This window comes from Macaca nemestrina, chromosome 4 (assembly GCF_043159975.1).
Source record: "Macaca nemestrina isolate mMacNem1 chromosome 4, mMacNem.hap1, whole genome shotgun sequence".
In the NCBI taxonomy this organism is placed as follows: Eukaryota; Metazoa; Chordata; class Mammalia; order Primates; family Cercopithecidae; genus Macaca; species Macaca nemestrina.
Window position 1 is genome coordinate 189,546,674 of NC_092128.1, and position 18,085 is coordinate 189,564,758.

General features: G+C 47.2%; 1 protein-coding gene and 1 long non-coding RNA gene across 10 annotated transcripts in view; one reads left to right on the forward strand and one right to left on the reverse strand.

The window, feature by feature from the left end:
* LOC105472464 (aryl hydrocarbon receptor-like) overlaps window positions 1-18,085 on the reverse strand; it is a 68,809-nt gene that overhangs the window by 13,933 nt on the left and 36,791 nt on the right. For 3 of the 8 annotated variants that reach the window (XM_071095907.1, XM_071095909.1, XM_071095908.1), the window contains exons 4-9: window positions 14,028-14,117; window positions 8,463-8,589; window positions 4,137-4,279; window positions 3,308-3,510; window positions 2,265-2,374; window positions 1,736-2,094 (exon numbers count right to left, since the gene is read on the reverse strand). In XM_071095907.1, coding sequence (XP_070952008.1) covers window positions 1,949-2,094; window positions 2,265-2,374; window positions 3,308-3,510; window positions 4,137-4,279; window positions 8,463-8,589; window positions 14,028-14,117 — 819 coding nt within the window. In that variant the 3' untranslated portion in view covers window positions 1,736-1,948. Of the gene's footprint in view, window positions 1-1,735; window positions 2,375-3,307; window positions 3,511-4,136; window positions 4,280-8,462; window positions 8,590-14,027; window positions 14,118-18,085 lie in introns of those variants that run through there. The other 5 variants (XM_071095906.1, XM_071095904.1, XM_071095905.1 and 2 more) reach the window with 5 other exon arrangements.
* On the forward strand, window positions 2,373-17,389 carry LOC105472462 (uncharacterized). 2 transcript variants are annotated; one of them, XR_981572.2, is made up of 4 exons: window positions 2,373-2,838; window positions 12,179-12,494; window positions 13,378-13,859; window positions 17,171-17,389. It is a non-coding gene; the product is annotated as an uncharacterized lncRNA (long non-coding RNA). The 2 variants fall into 2 exon arrangements; XR_011622917.1 differs by having other exon boundaries at window positions 12,179-12,275.

The following is an 18,085-nucleotide window of genomic DNA, read 5'->3' on the forward strand; positions in this document are numbered from 1 at the left end:
ATGCCATTTTTTTGGCATTCCATTACACCCTGATTCATAATTCATCTTTGCATTTGAACAGACAGATCCCAAGTTAATTGAGTCATTTGGTTTCTCAGTTAACTTGGACGGTTCTTCCCAGGGAAGGCTCTCAGGCAGAGCCTTCATCTGTTTGGAAATGCATTGGCTAGAAAATTAAGGCTATTACAATTGAATAAGGTCACTATTATCCAATATGTGGACGATTTGTTGGTTGCTAGCACAACCAAAAGAGACTCGGAAGAAAACACCATTAAGTTGGTAAATTTTCTGGGAGCTAATGGGTATAGGACCTTGCTGCATAAGGCCCAGGTTTCATCTCAAGAGGTTAAACACTTAGGATATATATCAACCCCTGGCACCTGGGCAATAGCCCCAGCATGAAGGGAAGCTATCCTGGGCATTCCAGAACCCAAAACCAGAAAGCACCTGCAGGCTTTCCTAGGGCTGGCAGGATCCTGCTGTTTATGGGTGCCTGGATTTGAGCGTATGGCCAAGCCGTTATATGAGGCCCTGAAAGGAGCAGATGTAGATCCTTTTGAATGAGATAGCAATTGTAAACAAGCTTTCAATCCTTTCAAGGAGAAATTTGGATCAGCTCCAGCCCTGGAGATCCCTAATCTTGATAAGCCATTTTTCCTTTATGTGGCTGAAAAACAAGGAACTGCTTTGGGTATCCTTGTCCAGAAGCTGGGAGATATCTCCCTACAAGTGGCATATTTTTCTACAATTAGACCAGGAAGCTTCAGGATGGCCTGGATGCCTCAGGGCAGTTGCAGCAGCTGCTCTTTTGGTAGATGAAGCCAATAAACTGATTTTAAGACAACATGTGGAGGTTTTTAACCCCACATCAAGTACAAGGAATCCTAGAAGCTGAAGGACACCACTGGATGACAGGGGGGTACTTAGTGAAATATTAGGCTTTGTTGCTAGACACTCCTGCTGTAACTCTTAAAGAATGCCAGATTTTGAATCCAGGTACCCATCTGCCTGATCCCACAGGCACTCTAGATCATTCTTGTATACGAGTTATGGAGTAAGTTTATTCCAGCTGGCCAGATTTAAAGGATGAACCTCTAGATAATCCGGAGCTAGAATGGTTTACAGATGGAAGTTGCTTTATGCACCAGGGAAGCAGAAAAGGTGGGCATGCAGTTGTCAGTCAACACGAGGTAACTGAATCTTAGGCCTTACCAGCTTCTATCTTAGCTCAAAAGGTGGAATTAATAGCTCTTATTAGAGCCTTGCAATTGGGAAGGGACTTAAGAATTAACGTTTACACTGATTTTAGTTATGCCTTTCTTCATGCTCAAGCTGCTATCTGGAAGGGATGGGGACTCTGTCTCAAAAAAAAAAAAAAAAAAAAAGCCACAGACACTTTCTCCAGTGGCACTCGGCCTCCAAGGCTCTGCACGCCAAGCCTGGAAAAAGTGACCCATCCCGCTGGCTCCACATCAGGAAACCACCCGGAGGGTGCACTCTCCCTAGTCTACAGGAGTACCTGAGGCCGTGAGGGGTTCAGCCTTCCCTCCAATGTCAAACAACTAGACAAGAGGGGCCCCGCGGCCATCGGCTCAGGCCTGGAGGCTACTGAGGGACTTCTGGGGTGGCGGTCTCACGGTGCTCGCCGCCATCAGCCCGCCTTACGTCCGGCTCTCATTTCCGACCCTCAGGACAAGGCCCGGACTAACAGCGCGGCCTGCGGGGCTTCACTTACATCTCGCCTGGCAACGGCCCTTACATCGGAACCTCACTTACGACGGCGACCCGGCCAAGGGATCTTCATGTACTACCGGCCGGCGGAAGCTCACTGGGGACCCGGCTCTCACAGGGAACCGCCAGGGGGCTCCACTTCCGTCAGGGGGCTCCACTTCCGTCAGGGTGCGCCTCGGAGATGCGACCGTGGCTTCCGCCAGGGCGCCCTGGCCACTTACGTGAGGGCCCGCTGTCGGGCGACGATGCACTCGGGCCGGCCGCCGCGGAACACCAGGCGCGCGTTGGACTGCACCCACAGCCAGCGCCCCTGCTTGGTGAGCAGCCGGAACACCGTGAGCCCGCTCTCGCCCGTCCTCATCACTGCAGGAAGACAGACGAGGCTCGTGTCCGACGCCGCCGCCCACCACCCCGCTCGGAGCCCTCGGGAGCCGGCCCCGCGGGAGGTGGGGAGGAGCCCCGGGCAGGGTGCAGGGGTCTAGCCCGCCTCCCACGGGGCAGTGCGAGGCCCGCAGGGCGCCTCTGGAACTCACTTCGCACGTGGTTCTCGGCGCAGTACATGATGTCTGCCGCGTGGATGAACTGGTAGCCAGATCCCCTCCTGCAGAGCTCGCTGTCGGTGTAGCCCAGAATCACCTTCCCTCTGTGTAGAGGAGACACCGCACATCCTTTTATTTCAGCCCGGAAGCGGAATGCCAGAAGGAATGAAGACTCACTGCCCCACCCCACGCTTTGCACAGCTCCTCCCAGTTCTCATTCACAGTTCTCACCGAGCCAAGGAGGAACCTTAGGGCCCCCTCTGGAAACCCAGATCTGGGAAGGGCACCCCTCCCCCCATCAGCACGGCTGGGGCGAGAACTTTAAGGGGCTGCCACACTGAAAAGATTGTGGTGTCCTCTCAGACACTTTTGCCACACATGCAGTTTCAGAATTCTGCTTTAAGCCTGTTTTTATTTGCCTGTGGTATAGAGCAAGCGTTCTTGTCCTGGAGTAAAGAGAATCCCTGAAACTGTACACAAAATTGTGCTTGTGGGAGAACAATTGGAATTTCTGTTAAGAAGTTCCACAGCTTTCATCAAACGGGTGACCATTATCTTAGCAGAAAAGGTAAACCTTGCAAGTCATACTACTTGCTCTTAAGCCAGTGTTTTCTAGACTATGTTCTAAGAAACACTGATATTGTTGCATGTTAGTTGATGGTCGCCCAAGAAGGCTTCCATTGTTAAATAAGTTTGAAAAAAAAAAAATGAATCGAACTAATTAGATTTCTTCCTAATGGGACTTCTTGGGGCTTTGCTATGATCTGTTAATGGAAGTCTCCAAGAAGGAGATAAACTTTTCCCAAGATTTACTCTCCGTATCACACTCTCACTCAAATGCCGTATCTTACATGGAAGATTTGGTACATTGTCTCTCTAAACACAGCATATTTTCTACTGACTCATTTCACGAAACCTATTTGGACAGGACTAGCTAATTATTCGTGCTTTGCTTTGGTTCTAGGCTCAGGATTTGCGCCATAACTAGTCTTGAAGCACTACTCTAAGGGTCATGATTTTCAGTCAGAGGGATATACCTGGAATCACAGGCTATAGGTGTGAAATCCAATTTTTGTTTTGTTTGGAAAATAAATGTTTTGTTTTGGAGCTCCAGGATGGTGAGAGGCTGACGAGGTGTTGCAGTGGCAAACAGGGTAAGGTGAGGAGACAGGAAGGTGCCGTCTTCTGACTTAGTGTTCTGCCCAGGGAGGAATTTGAGATGGCCCTGGAAATTAAATTCCTGGAAAAAGAAAACCGCAAACATAATGAGCACAGAAGGTAAGAGGATGTTAAGTAGCTAAAACTGTATAGAACTTGCCCCCTTATGGAATTCAGAGGAGTCCAGTATCCTGCTGGGAGCCAAACAGGCAGAGCTCTCCTTGAACCCCCAACATAGCACAGGTGTTTGCAGGCCTAGAATCTAATTCTTCTGGCCTGCCCAGCAGGCACTCATCATTTTTCATGGCTCCTCAGCCCTCCCTCAGGGCCCTGCCCCATACAGCCCTTTTCCCAAAGCTGCAGAGCATAGTGTTAGTTAAGCTGTGAGGGGATATACAATTCCAGGTGATGCTGAAGAAGATGAATGTTAACATCCTGAGTTCACCAGGGACGTAGGGCTGTACCAGAGGTAACAGGTGTATCTGAATCCTAAGTAAACATATCCCAAGTCTTAACTAGGCAGAGGAAGTTTCAAAAGACAACTGCATCTTCAACAGGCTGACCCTCTGAAATGTTAGTGAGCTGAAGGCCTGCGGACCCTTCCTGGGGTGGTGAGGAGGCTAGGCCCAACCTTTGGGCAGTGTTCCACCTGAGCAGACTTACATACTGGTTTTGCGAGTCCTGACCCTGTAAAGACAATATGTTTACCAGAAACCCAGAAGAATTGTCCAGCAGGCAGCGGAACCGACAGACAAAGCTTCTCTCCAGGTAGGAAGGGTCTTCCAAGGGCAGATGCTGAACGCTGGCAGGAGGGGTGCCACTAAGTGGGAGGGAACTCTCTCCAGGCAGAGCTGGAAGGACAGAGACACACACTGAGGAGACTCCACCAGTGCAGCCATCGTCACAGAGGTGAAATACTATAACTATGGAAGCAGCTGGTGGGTCAAAAAATGGGTCACAAGCCCTGTGGCCAAGTGAACTGTGACCTTCACTTGGCTGGATGACTTTGATCAGCCACTCAGGCTGGATTTCTCACACATCACATGATGCTGGTAGTCCTTCCTGCCTGCCTTCCTTTGCCATGTCATGAGGACCAAGATAAAAATGGGATGATGCACTGTAACATATATATCCATCCATTGGTTACCCTGTTGGCTCCACTGTTGAGCTAGAGCATAGAGCCAACCACTTGTCATCCCCTTCACCTCTACTGTGCTGGTCAGTTTCCTTGTCATGAGATGAGCAGAACATTATGGTGAACCTGGACCCAGACTGGAGCCTCACTTGTTTTGTGACTCTGGTTAGGTTATTTAACCTCTCTATGGGCCTCAGTTTTCTCATCTGACTTAATAAGGTTGCTAGGAGAATTAGACAACTTTATATACGTAAAGCACTTGGAATAGTACCTAGTACATTATAACCTCTATAAGACTTGGCTGTTACTATCATTTTTTTTCTTATCTTTGTCATTGCATTCTAACTGGTATCCCTGCATCCACCCTTGCACCCTACCATCTGTCCTTCACTCAGCTGCCATAGCGACATAAAATATGTCACATCATGTCATTTATCTGCTTAGAACTCTCCAGTTACTTCCCACCTGAGAGTCTTCATAGTGGCCTGAGAGGCTAACCTAATATGCACTCTCAACCCTGCAATCTCTTACCAGTCTTCCCTTCACTTTGTGACCTCCCTGCACTCCTTGGTATTCCATAGCTATGCTAAGTGCACTTCTGCCTTAGGGCCTTTGCGCCCTTGCCAGTCCTTCCACCTGCATTGCTCTCCCCCAATTTATCCATACCTCTTTATTTTTAATTGACAAGTAAAATATGTATATATTTATGGTGTAAAACTTTTGATATATGTATACATTGTAGAATGGCTAAAGGAAGCTATTTAACATATGCATTACCTCACATACTTATTTTTGTGGCTATCCATACCTCTTCAAATGATAGTGTGCCCATCCAGTAACTTTTCTCTTTCCTTAATTTAGTTTCTTCTTGGCACTTCCCCACCAGAAACATTACATATTTATTCATGTCTTTATTTTTGGCCCCCTTACCCCATTGAAATTTAAGATCCATCAGAATAGGTACTTGGTCTATTTTTCTCTCTACACTGTGCCTAGAACATAACCTGGCACATAATAGGTGCTCAGTAAACATTAAATGGAAAACTGAACCAAGTGTGGTAGAAGTGATAATTTTCTCCTTCTCATTTTCTAGAGTGAATGTCAGTTACTGCTACTTCAGCAGGAAAAGAAAACATTAGGCACAGAAAAGTGACTGGATAGTCTCTCTTACCAGGAAAAAACCACTTTTGTGGAGAATGCTACTTTCATCTTTTTTGGAGTGCTGATTCAGCCTCCTCTCTTTCCCATCCGAGGAATTTGTAGAGAAGTCCTCTCAGAGAGTAATAAGAGGAAAGTCAAATTCTTGGGGTTAAAAATGAAAGTCTCATTTATGCCTCATTAGAAAGTCAAGGATGCAAAACCCAAATTGTTTTGCTATAATTCTCAATGTGACAAGTCTGATTATATGTACACGGATGGTTCTCCCTGTGTCACATAAAAATTTAATTCATCTAGACTCAAGTTTTGTGGAAGAATAAGATGAAAGCAAACTTGTAATAGATTAGCAATCCTAAATGTTTTCATGGGAGGGATGAAGGGAAGAATTTAATCAGAGTCTGGTAAGTTTTACTACTGTTTCTTCTTAATCTGATTTAATAAGGCCCTTAGCACAGTGCCTGGCATGTGGTAGACCCTCAGTAAATGTTGGAACATATACACATGTGCATAAAGTGTACATCAACTGGAATTTGGGTTAGATGGAGTGGTCTTTAGATGGTTTCTGGCATGTTTATAGCACTGTGATGAAGGTTTTACTTGTATTTCGAGGACTTGTTTATAGCACTGTGATGAAGGTTTTACTTGCATTTCGAGGACTTGTCATGCACACATAGACATGGAGGTAGATTACTGCGTAGTTTCTGCGACTGTGGCAGCATAAGGGTATAAAAGGAATTAAAAATGTGAAATTTTATGTAAAATTTCAGAATATTCACTGTTAAGGACGTAATTCAAACTTGCTGCTGTCAGGATGTGTGCAAAATCCTGCAAATTGTGACATTCACAAATGTATTTTGACTATGGTTTAAAATCCAGGAAACTCTTCTTAAATGGGGATGAAAATTCCAATTGGGGTGGAAAAAAGAATGAAAGATTCCAGGGAAGTGAAATCAAGGATTATAATGGTACATTGTAAATTTACCTTAGGGCTTGCTGCCTCAGAGTATATTTATGCCTTACATATAAAATAAGGCATAAATAAAAGTGATAGTATTTCATACTTGACTTCAAAGTGCTAGGAATGAAGTGAGATAATTTGGAGTATTGTTGACCTCACTATCTTTTGAACAAATGCCAGAACTGTTAGGGCATAGCTATTCAATTTATTTAACAGAAAACCTGTTGAGTTATTACTAACAGTGTTTTAAGTTTTCTCAAATATTTTAGATTTATGTATGAAAATATAGTTGGAACACGAAGTTACTAGTTTCTTTGAGAAAGAAATGAATAAACATAAGGAACCACTAAGTTAGACACAGTAACAATGTAGGACCTAGTGAGGGGTGAGGATACTGGACTGTTGGTGTTGTGTCTTGGCCTTAGACTACTTGGGTGGCAGAGATCCCCACTCTGCTCCGATGCTTTGTTTCTAGAACTCTAACACAGAGGAGTTGGAGTAGGTGCCCACTCCACTCCCACAGCCCAGTCTGAACTTCAGACCTCTGTTCCTTCCCCTCAGACCCCTGACCAGTCAATGTGGACAGGGTGGGACACAGAATGAGTCATCACACAGAGGTGCAAAGCTCAATGCTGAGGATAAGGATCCTGACTGACTTCAAGGAGCTGAAAATCTGATGGGGGGTGAGGAGGAAGAAAGTAAAGATATATTTTGTGATAAGTAACCACCCAGTTGACCTTAGGCTGGTTGAGAGAGTCTTGTGTGGAACTTCTAGAGAGGAAGCAGCTTTGGAGAAAGATGGATTAAAATTTTCACAGTAGTCAAAGTTGATCTGAATTAAAGCCAAGTCTCCAGAAGTCACACAACTATACTTATAGTGAGCGTTGTAAGTTATATTTTTGTTTAATATTTTAGACTCCCTACCATGAAAAAGACATCATTAGTGTGCAGATATTGGCCCATGGCTTCATTATCTTTCTTCGTCAAACCTCCAGTTTTGAGTATTCTTTTCTGATCATCATTCGCAACAAAACAGCAAAGAGCCTTTCCTTCCGTCCCGTGTGGGTGCATAAAATGCACTCTAAATCCCTGGAGAAGGGACCTGTGTCTGTGCTTACAAAATGGCATTTACCTGTAAATAACAATATTGCCTGTTGGTGAGTGTCTGTGGTTTCCCACCAGCCAATGGAGTAACACACATCTAGGGCATAATGGCCACCCACCTGTGTGCTCATCAGATACACAGATGTGAGACTCTTGGCCACCTGAACACGATTTAGGGGATGCAGGGCATTTCCTCCAGTGCGAGTCCTGCCAGATGGACCCATATGGGCAGCGTCAATCTCCTCATCTGTACATTCATTCATTCAAGCAACTAATATTTACTGAGTCACTGTGTGTCAGGTACTCTGCTAGGCACTGAGGATATATCAGTAAACAAGACATCGAAAATCCCTTCCTGCATCCTATTGGTAGTAAACACAACAGAAATTCATGCCACATGTATGTTTTCCAGTTAACAGAGGACCAGATGAGTTCAGAGATATGAGAGATTCTAAAAGATGCAGAGTCCTGTGTCAGCACATACTACTTCATTCTTGGTTCATCTCGTCATCAAGGACATGGAACTGAGCCAGTGTTGTTATGCTTTCTGAAATAGACCCTCCAGCTGAGAATGTCCAGCTCCCTAGTCTACTTTCCTTCTCATGGACTTCAAGGGTTGAAACATAGGTACAGGGTTGATTTCATTTCCACCCCAGTTTCCTCTGAGATGGTGACTTACGGCTGGTGTCCGGATCTGCTTCTCTGCTGACTGATGCTGTGTCTGGAGGCCAGCGTAACTGGCTCTGGAACATGGCTCTGTCCTCCTTGTGGATCAGCTCGAACACACTCTGGTAGATGACATCTGACTACAAAGACCAAGGGGCAGAGTCATACTCCTAAAGATTTCTTTCTTTTTTTTCTTTTTTTAAATTTTTTTATTTTTTGAGACGGAGTCTCGCTCTGTCGCCCAGGCTGGAGTGCAGTGGCCGGATCTCAACTCACTGCAAGCTCCGCCTCCCGGGTTTACGCCATTCTCCTGCCTCAGCCTCCCGAACAGCTGGGACTACAGGCGCCCGCCACCTCGCCCAGCTAGTTTTTTGTATTTTTTAGTAGAGACGGGGTTTCACCGTGTTAGCCAGGATGGTCTCGATCTCCTGACCTCGTGATCCGCCCATCTCGGCCTCCCAAAGTGTTGGGATTACAGGCTTGAGCCACCACGCCTGGCCTCACTGAGTTTCTTTAAGATCATTATTTTGAAATCCATTTTAGACATTTCTAGATTTACTTTTCTTCAAGCTCTATTACTGGAGAATTATTGTGTGTCTTTAGAAGGGTCAGTTTTCTTCTTTTTAATGCATCTTGTGTCCCTACATTGATATCTGTGCATCTGGTATAACAGTTGCTTCTTCGAATTTTATAGGGTAGCTTGGGGGAAGACTTTTTTCTGTAGATGTATCTATAGTATAATGTGGGTAGGACACACTGGCTTTGGTTCTGGTTGGGCACGGTAGCATAATCTCTATATTTCTTTGGCTGCAATCAATGTCAGTGGTGTCTATGAGTTCCTCAGTGGCTTACAAAGGTTGTTTCTGAAGGCTGTGGCAAGGCTTTACTGGTGGTGGGGATGCTAGTGGACCAGATCTCTGGGTCCTGGTGGGCACTGGTAGTGGTAGTGGTCAACTTTGGGTGGGCCATTCCTTGGGCTCCTGCGTGATGAGTGCAGGCACATGGCAGCTCCACTGTTAGAGTGGACAGGATTGCTGGTGGTGGTGATAGTGGGCCCCAGAAAGACCAGTTCTGGGCCCCCCAGGTGGTGCATGTGGGTGCCAATTGTCGTGGTGGTGGTGGGCCCTGAGCAGGTTGGTTTTCTGGCCCCCAGCAGCCCATGTGGACACCAGCTATGGTGGCAGCTGGCCCTAGGCAGGCTAGTCCTTGGGCCCCTTGGCTGTTGCACAGGTGCTGGCTATGGTGGCAGTGAGCCCCAGAAGGGGTGGTCCTTGAACCCCAGATAGTGTGCATGGGGAGCTGGTGGTGGCAGTGGTGGGCCTGGATGAGTCAGTTCTTGGGCCCCCTGGTGGCCCATGCTGTCACCAGTGGTTCTGACAGCAGGCCCTAGGTGGTCCAGTCCTCAGCCCCCAGGTGGTATGCATGGGTGTGCAGTAGGCCCACTGCGGGACATTGTGGGATGGCTGCTGGTGGCAGCAGCCTTGAGCAGATGGCTCCGAGGCTTTGGGGATTGCCTTCTTTGGCTCTGTATGAACTGAGAGTAGCCCTTCTGATGTGCTGGACTGCCTGTTCCCCAGTGTGTAGGGTGCTGATAGGTTCAGGTGCCAGGGATGTGGCCCACCTCTGCGTCTAGCTAATACTGCAACACTGCAGCCCTCTGGGTGGATACAGGGGGATGTTAGTGGGGCCTGTGATGTGGAGATGCAGAGGCTACTGGGCCCCAGGGCAGGATGTGGTCTGTTAGTGGCTCTACTCTCAAAATGGTGCTGGGTTATAGCAGCTTGGGTTCCAGGGCTAGGTGGGACCCAGAATGAATTCCTTCTCTGGAACGATGCTGTTGTGTGGACTCCAAGCAGCTCCCTATACTAGGCTAAGGGCCTGTGAGGGTTGAGGGACTTTCCTGTAGCTAGGATTGCCAGTATCTGTGGTGGGAATGCAGACTGCTGTGGATCTCCTGCTTACCTTTTCCTGGCAATGGACAATCCCTCCTTTGTCTGAGCCCATCCCAGCTGGGTGCTTTACTTACCTCTCCATGCTGCTGTTTTGAGTTTCTGCACTTCAGAGGGTCATTGTCACTTTCCTGCTGAATTCCATTGTTCTCCCTTAGGTATTTTATTCAGTATGTGATTATCTTCTTGCTGTTTTGGTCTTTCTTTGTGGAGGAGGTGAGTGGTGAGTGCCTGTAGTCAGCCAACTTGATGATATCTCCTATTGCTATAGAATTTTAATAAATCCTTTCCACTGCATGGCATTCTTGGTGTATAAGGTGCTTGCGTATGCATTGCTGTTATTCAGTCTGCACAACAGTACTGTGAGGTATGGAATATCTTCCCTCAGTGGTGGTAGTTAAAATGCAGATTTCCAGCTGCAGGGAGTATAACTAAGTCATGCCCTCAGCTGCTGCACTCTGAAATGCTGTGGCTTTAAGACAAGCATGGTCCTGGTAGACACAGGACTTCTCTATGGGAACTCTGGCTTGAGGGCTCCCCTTTGGCCTTGTCAAACTTCCTTAGAGCTGTACTACAGTCTAAGACTTTCCCATGTAACCTTCCTCTTCCATCCCTCCTTCCTTCACAAGGGCCAGATCTGCACTTCTCAGGACTCAGGATTTCACGCCCTAGTGAGGACCCCAGAAAATGGGGCAAACTCATTGCTGGGGTAGCTGCTAGAGTTCTGGGAAAAGCCAACGGTTGGCAACATGGTAGTACCTGAGTTGTCCTGGAAGATGGCAGAAGAAGGAATAAAGGGGCTGAGAGAAAGGTGTGTGCTGGAATAAATGCATTTTATGACTCCAGAAGACCCATCAGAAATTATAGTTCCATGGGAGGGCCCAGGAGCCACACCACTCTCCAAGGCCGTCAGGAGTGCAACGGGAAGGACACCAGCGTCACTGTGAGGTCTGGTGGCAGGCAGCTCTTCTGTGCAGCTCAGCACTTTGGCAGGAGAAGCAGCCACAGAGTTGGGCTCATTAATATCCATAGAGACAGTGGAGCCCTAAAGTAATAGAGGCCAGGTGGTGGCACTTGCCTAGCAGAAGCCAGCAGGCTGCAATTACAGTGACAACTGGCAAGGCTGAGGCACAGCCAAGAGGCTTGGCCCATAGGGAGTGGTGGAGGTGGTTAACAGAGAGCGGGGCCCCTAGGGGCAGAAGAGATGGCAGCCAGCAATAATGCTGCTTAACAGAAAAAGAGCCAGCATGCACGTTAGAAGGCTGAGGGCTTTTGCCTCAGTGAAAAGTGGCAATCTCTTGCTCAGTTTTGAATCCGAGACAATTTCCAGACCTGTAATTCATTGACTGAAGATCTGGCAGGGTCCCTAGGAGTAAGAGCACTGAAATACCATGGCAAGACATTCACTCAGGTGACCACACCTTCTGTCCAACAGATGAAAATATCTGGATATTCTCCTTCCCCCCACTGTACGGTCACCTGAGTAATATCTGCAGGTGCATTTAGGGAATCCTCACAGTACATAGCTGCCACTGTAGCTACTCTGCCTACTGCCCATCGTGCTAGTTCTGGGGCAGCCAGTGATGGAGGTGGGCTCATGCCACGTGGCCCAGTCATCCTGTCTGCTTGGCTGAGTAGTGCCTTTTCTACGGGGGCTTCTTTCTGTGAACACTGATGAGTGAAACAAAAATCTTCACCCTTGGCACCCACTCTCATACATTCAGCAACATGCCCTATTTCAGACATCCTTGTCTCTGATCTTCCTGCTTTTTCCTTCCAGGCCCCAACGTGACAGACAGACCACTGGCCACTGCTGAAGAATCTAGATACATTTGCATTGTGGCTCACATCTCCCTCCACATGAGGCTGACGACCAGGTGCTCTGCTCTCACCTCTGTCCCTTCAAAGCCGGCAGCCTTCTTTCACTTTGGAGGGGACCTGACCACTGGACCCTGAAAAACTTCCCCAAAGTGCAGCTCTCTGCGTTTTAATAGGCTCATCTGCCTCCCACCGGGGCAACCATGTCTCGAGGCCTGCCCTCCCTAATCTCCTCTGGCTCCTCCTGCCCAATCAGCATATCATTGTCACTGTAAATGGTCAGTGTCATTCCTATGGGATGTCCAGGTCTCCTCAGATTGTGTTAGGACACAGGGGAAGGGTTAACATGGCCTTGAAGCAAATGTTTAAATGAATATTTTCTGTCCCACATGAACATGTTTTTTTTTCGGATTTCTCTTTAACTGTAATGGGAAAGAATACATTTGCCAAATCACTGGCCACATACCGTGCACCTGAGGGCCTGTTAATCTATTTGAGCAGTGATAGTATGTTCTGCTCACAGCTGAAATCAGGCCCACGGTTTGGTTACATCTAAGCAGTCTAAAGTAATCACTGGGAACCTTCCGTTTCTTTAGGGCCCACATGGGGGAATCCAATGGAAACACTATGGGTCCAGGAACTCTGCGTTGTTTAGGCTTTCATGATGGCCTGCTTTCTGCCACCTCCCTGGGCATGACTTACTATCTTGGTTTCAGAGATTCCCCTTGGCTTTGTCCACTATGATGCTTCTGACTCCACAGGTCAAGGATCCAGTGTGGAAGTCAGTCCAACTGTCAATCAACTATATTGATCCCAATGATAAGTGCAGGGAATAGGTCGGTGACCACTGGGTGGGTCCAGGGACTCTGTGGGTTTGTGTTGGCCAGACTGTAGCTTGCATTTCATTTATTTTCTGGCCCCCAGCAGCCCCCACCCTGATGTGGGGGCCACAATGACGCTTTGAGTGTCTGTGCTCAGACCCACAGGAATGAACATTTGGGTCACACCCAGGGGAGCCATCAGCACATGCTAACGTGAGGCTGAGGGTAGGTGGGTTCAGAACAGGGGTTGGGGAGGGAAAGTTTGCTACCCCGAGATCAACTGCACTGACTGGGGGCTGCAGTTTGCCCCACTAACCTCTCCTTTTTGGGCTTCCCTCAGGAAGAGAGACTCACGGGAACCGAGGAGGGAGGAGCTGCTCCACACACCCACAGGGAGAACTCGCTCTCAGTCGCGGAAATGTGCCCTAGGCTCTGACTGTGGCGCTCGTGCCTACTACACCTCATGGCTCCACCACCGTGTTCAGGGCCATGATCCTGCAGTGTCCCCAGCCAGTGACTGAGTATGGCAGGGACACCAAGGCCGGCCTGTTCCCAGGGGACTCTGATCGCCTCTGATGGGCAATTTGGGATTAAGAACTTCCCATCAGCCTTGCCGAATTCTCTTAGAACTTCCAGCCGTACACATTTCTTCTCTGTCTCCTGCCCAAGGGCCAGACCTGCGTGGAAGTGTGGCAGCTCCCCTGTCCACAGCTGCCTCCCCGTGTTCTGCTCCTCAGAAGATGCTCCCTGAGGAATCTCGCTCATCTCATCCTGTGTGGCATCTGCTTCTTAAAGGACCTGGCCTAACATGCCCTCCAACAGGTGAGGAAGCCGGCATGTCGGGAAGGTTCATTTCCAAGACATACAGAGTGTGTGCAGGAGGGACTGAGACTTCCATTATAGCCCCTCAGAGACCAGGCTGCATATGGCCCATGGCCCTGTCCCTTCCCCAACTCACTCACTTCCCTGAAATGAAACAAAACTGCTCACTTGATGAAATCCCAGGTAGTCCTGGACTGTGGGAGAGACGTAAAAGATGTAGCCATCCTCTGTGACTGCCATGAGGAAGCCGTTGAGGGCCTGGGGAGAGGCAGAGAAGAGAGTGCGTTCAGACTGGTTCATTAATTTGTCTCGCTTCTGGGCATGTGGAGCTCCTGAAGGCCCCGGTCCAGGCCCTGGGTGTTTCTGCGGAACTACGTTGGCATTGACTGCCACCACATCCTGGGCTGTCCCTTCCAAAAGCAGGGCCCAGGGCACCCTCAGAAAATGGGAGGGTGGGGAGTGAAGGCTGTCCAACTCTTACAGAGGATGACAGGAGGCCTTACTTTACCTCAGATGGGTTTGAGGGAGCCCAGAACTGAGAGCATCTGAGGTTCTGTGAGGCGGTAGAGAAAAAAAGGTTTGTGTTTCTGTATGGTTAGGAATGCTGGGAAAATCTGAGTGAAACTTGGGACCTGGGCTAAAAGAGCAGCAAGCTGCAGAAGTTAATTCACAACTATCGCTTGTGAGAACTCCAAAGAGATTTCTGGCTCTGGTGGTATTTGTTATTTCATTTTTTTTTTTCTTTTTTTAAGAGATGGGGTCTGGCTCTGCTGCCCAGGCTGGAGTGCAGGGGCATGATCCTAGCTCACTGTACCCTCAAACTCCTGGCCTCAAGGGATCGTCCTGCCTTGGTCTCCCAAAGTGCCGGGACTACAGGGTTGTTTACATTTCAAGGGAGGCTGAGACCTAGGAACATGGAGACATCCTGGGTTATAAATCTGGAGACAGAAGGTCTTATCTTTCCCTTGGGAAGATCTATTTCATTGTAAATGGTTAAAGTAATAATTCAGGATCCTTTTCAAGGTTTTTGTCCCTCCTTTCAGTAGGGGAGGGAGAAAATATGTATATGAATGCCCAAATTTATATTTCTGCATTTCCTGCAAGCTTGATGAGTAGGATAACCTCTGCTTTCATTGCATTGTCTAGAGGTAAGGAATTGGGGCACAAGAGAACCAAACAGTTCTTTTTTTTTTTTTTTTTTTTTTTTTTTGAGACGGAGTCTCGCTCTGTCGCCCAGGCTGGAGTGCAGTGGCGCGATCTCGGCTCACTGCAAGCTCCGCCTCCCGGGTTCACGCCATTCTCCTGCCTTAGCCTCCCGAGTAGCTGGGACTACAGGCGCCCACAACCGCGCCCGGCTAATTTTTTGTATTTTTAGTAGAGACGGGGTTTCACCGTGGTCTCGATCTCCTGACCTTGTGATCCGCCCGCCTCGGCCTCCCAAAGTGCTGGGATTACAGGCGTGAGCCACCGCGCCCGGCACCAAACAGTTCTTGTTTGGTTATAAGTAAATAATTCTTGTTCACTTGTCAGTAAATAATAATCTGCTCTGCTCTTGTGTGTACGTTCAGGGTTATGGAAACAAATGAAGACCAACCAAATGAGAAAAGCAAAGGCTATTTCTTCAGAGCTTTCTAGAGTAAGGGAGTCAACCACTGTCACTTTTTGCATTTTGGCAAAGACTTCAATGCAGGCAGAGGAGTGGGAAGTTTTATAGAGTAAAAAAAGGGAAGGTTTCAGGGGTGCACTGATTACAGGCTGCTCGTGGGGGAAGCTGTGGAATCATGAGCTCACTGGAAATGGGCTTCCTGTGTAGCAGTGTAGGCTGCACATTTGGCTTTCTCTGGTTGGTTCTAAGTTGGAAGCAGGGGCAAAAATCAGGGAAGCTGTCAGTTATTAATGAAGTCCTGGCCATTTGGGGCCAGTTGTTGTAGAAGTTATTGTTTAGCTTCCTGGTTTGTTATTGGAGATGGTCTTACCTCCTGTAAATCTGACTTACAGCAGGCTGGCCTTCTGGGCTGTTCATTGTAGACAAGGGACTGGTTTCTTGTGCAGGCTGTGGGTCAGAGTTCTGTTTTTATATATGGTCTAGCCATTGTTTGTTTGTGTATTCAGTCTCTCAGAGTAATATTAATGAAGATAGATATTTAAAGCTTAGCCATTTTCCTTCCCTGGTAAGATTTAAGAAGTGATTTCCTGATGAGTCTTGGCAGAGGGTGCCTGGGACATATCAGAGTGCTACCCCAGCCTAGAATGGGCAGGAGAGCTTGATGGCCCTGGGCCGTGAGGATACTAGTGCTCAGGAACAAGGGAAGTTATCAGGGTCTGCATGGATGCACATCCAGAGAACAGGAAGGGAGCATGAAGCCTGCAGAAATGGCCAGCACCCTGAACAGGTGCCTTCCAGTTCCCAAACCTTGTCACCATGCAGGTCTTCATGAACTTAGATCAGTTTCAAGAAAGAGGGTAGGAACTCATGAATTGATAGAAATTTATGTTTCCACTTGGAAAAATAAAGTCTTAAAATGTTAAGTTATAGAAGAACAGAGAAAACTATGGTTCTTGCATGCCTCAGTGTGTGACTTGAGATGGTCACACTGCCTTAATTATAATAATGATAACAACAATAATAAAAACAGTAATGATAATCATGTTGAAACACATTACATTCTCCTTTAGTATTATAGTTTTACTATATATCTATCATTGTAATGATTCCTTTGTGTACATCCTCAAATCCTATGTTCTCTTGATTCACTGAACTCAATCAGGATTTGTGACTGTGTACCTCAAATGGCCCCTAATGCCACCCATAAATCCTGATACATTTCCCTGGTACATTCACTTTCCCATTCTCTTAGATGACTGTTTCACATCATTTTCTCTGAAACCATCAATACCTCCTGCTTTCTCCTTATACTCAACTTTGCTTACTATTTCTCTGAAAAGAAAATGCAGTCAGAACTTCTACATACTCCCACTGATATGGTTTGGATCTGTGTCCTTCAACCAAAAATAAAACTGTAAGCCCCCCAACCATCTAAATGGACCTCTCCTCTTGGCCAAGGGTATTCCAAAGTTAACCTGTAAAACTAGTTTAGGCCATGATGGGAACGGGAGGTTGGACATACCTCCTTACCGTTAATATCAACACAGACCTTAAGACTGATAGAACAGACTCTTTAAGTCTGATAGGAAACATTTACCATCTATTCTCTTTGAAGCCTGCTACCTGGAGGCTTCCTCTACGTGATAAAACCTTGGTCTCCACAACCCCTTATTATAACCCAGACATTCCTTTCTTTTGATTCCAGGTCTTTAGATGATAACTCAAGCAGCTGCCAATCAGAAAATTTTTGAATCCGTCTATGACCCGGAAGCCCCCAGTTCCAGTTGTCCCGCCTTTCTGGATTGAATTGATTGACGTCTTAAGTCTCCCTAAAATGTATAAAACCAAGTTGTAGGCTGACCACCTTGGGCCCATGTCATCAGGACCTCCTGAGGCCGTGTCACAGGCGTGTCCTTAACTTCGGTTAAATAAGCTCCTACATTACTTGAGACTTGTTTCAGATACTCTTTGGTTTACAGTCTCCACCCAAATCTCAGGTGAACTGTAATCCCCAGTGTTGGAGGTGGGGCCCCGTGGGAGGTGACTGGATCATGGGGGCAAATTTCTCATGAATGGTATAACATCATCCCCTTGGGGCTGTCCTCACAAGAATGAGTGAGTTCTTAGGAGATCTGGTTATTTAAAAGTGTGTGTGGCACCTCCCTCCTTGCCCTCTTGCCCCTGCTCTGGCCATGTGACATGTCTGCTCCCCCTTTGCCTTCTGCGATGATTGTGAATTTCTTCAGGCTTCCCAAGAAGCTGAGCGAATGCCAGAATGTTGCTTCCTGTACAGCCTGCAGAACTGTGAGCCAATTAGATCTCTTTTCTTTATAAATTACTCGATCTTGACTGTTCCATTATAGCAATGAGAGGAGTAATACAGCCACCACTCTCTCCTACCTGTTTTATAGGCTCTGCTTCACCTCTTGTTACAATGCGTGAACTCTCCATGCTTCAAACTAAGGCCAACCCCTACATCCCAGTTGCGTAGGCAGTTATAAGCAATGTAAATATATCTTAATACTGTTATTCCTAGTTATATGGAATGGTAGAAGGAGAATTTAAACAATTAAGCAGTTCTTACATAGGAAATATGAGAACAATGCAGAATAACAAATAA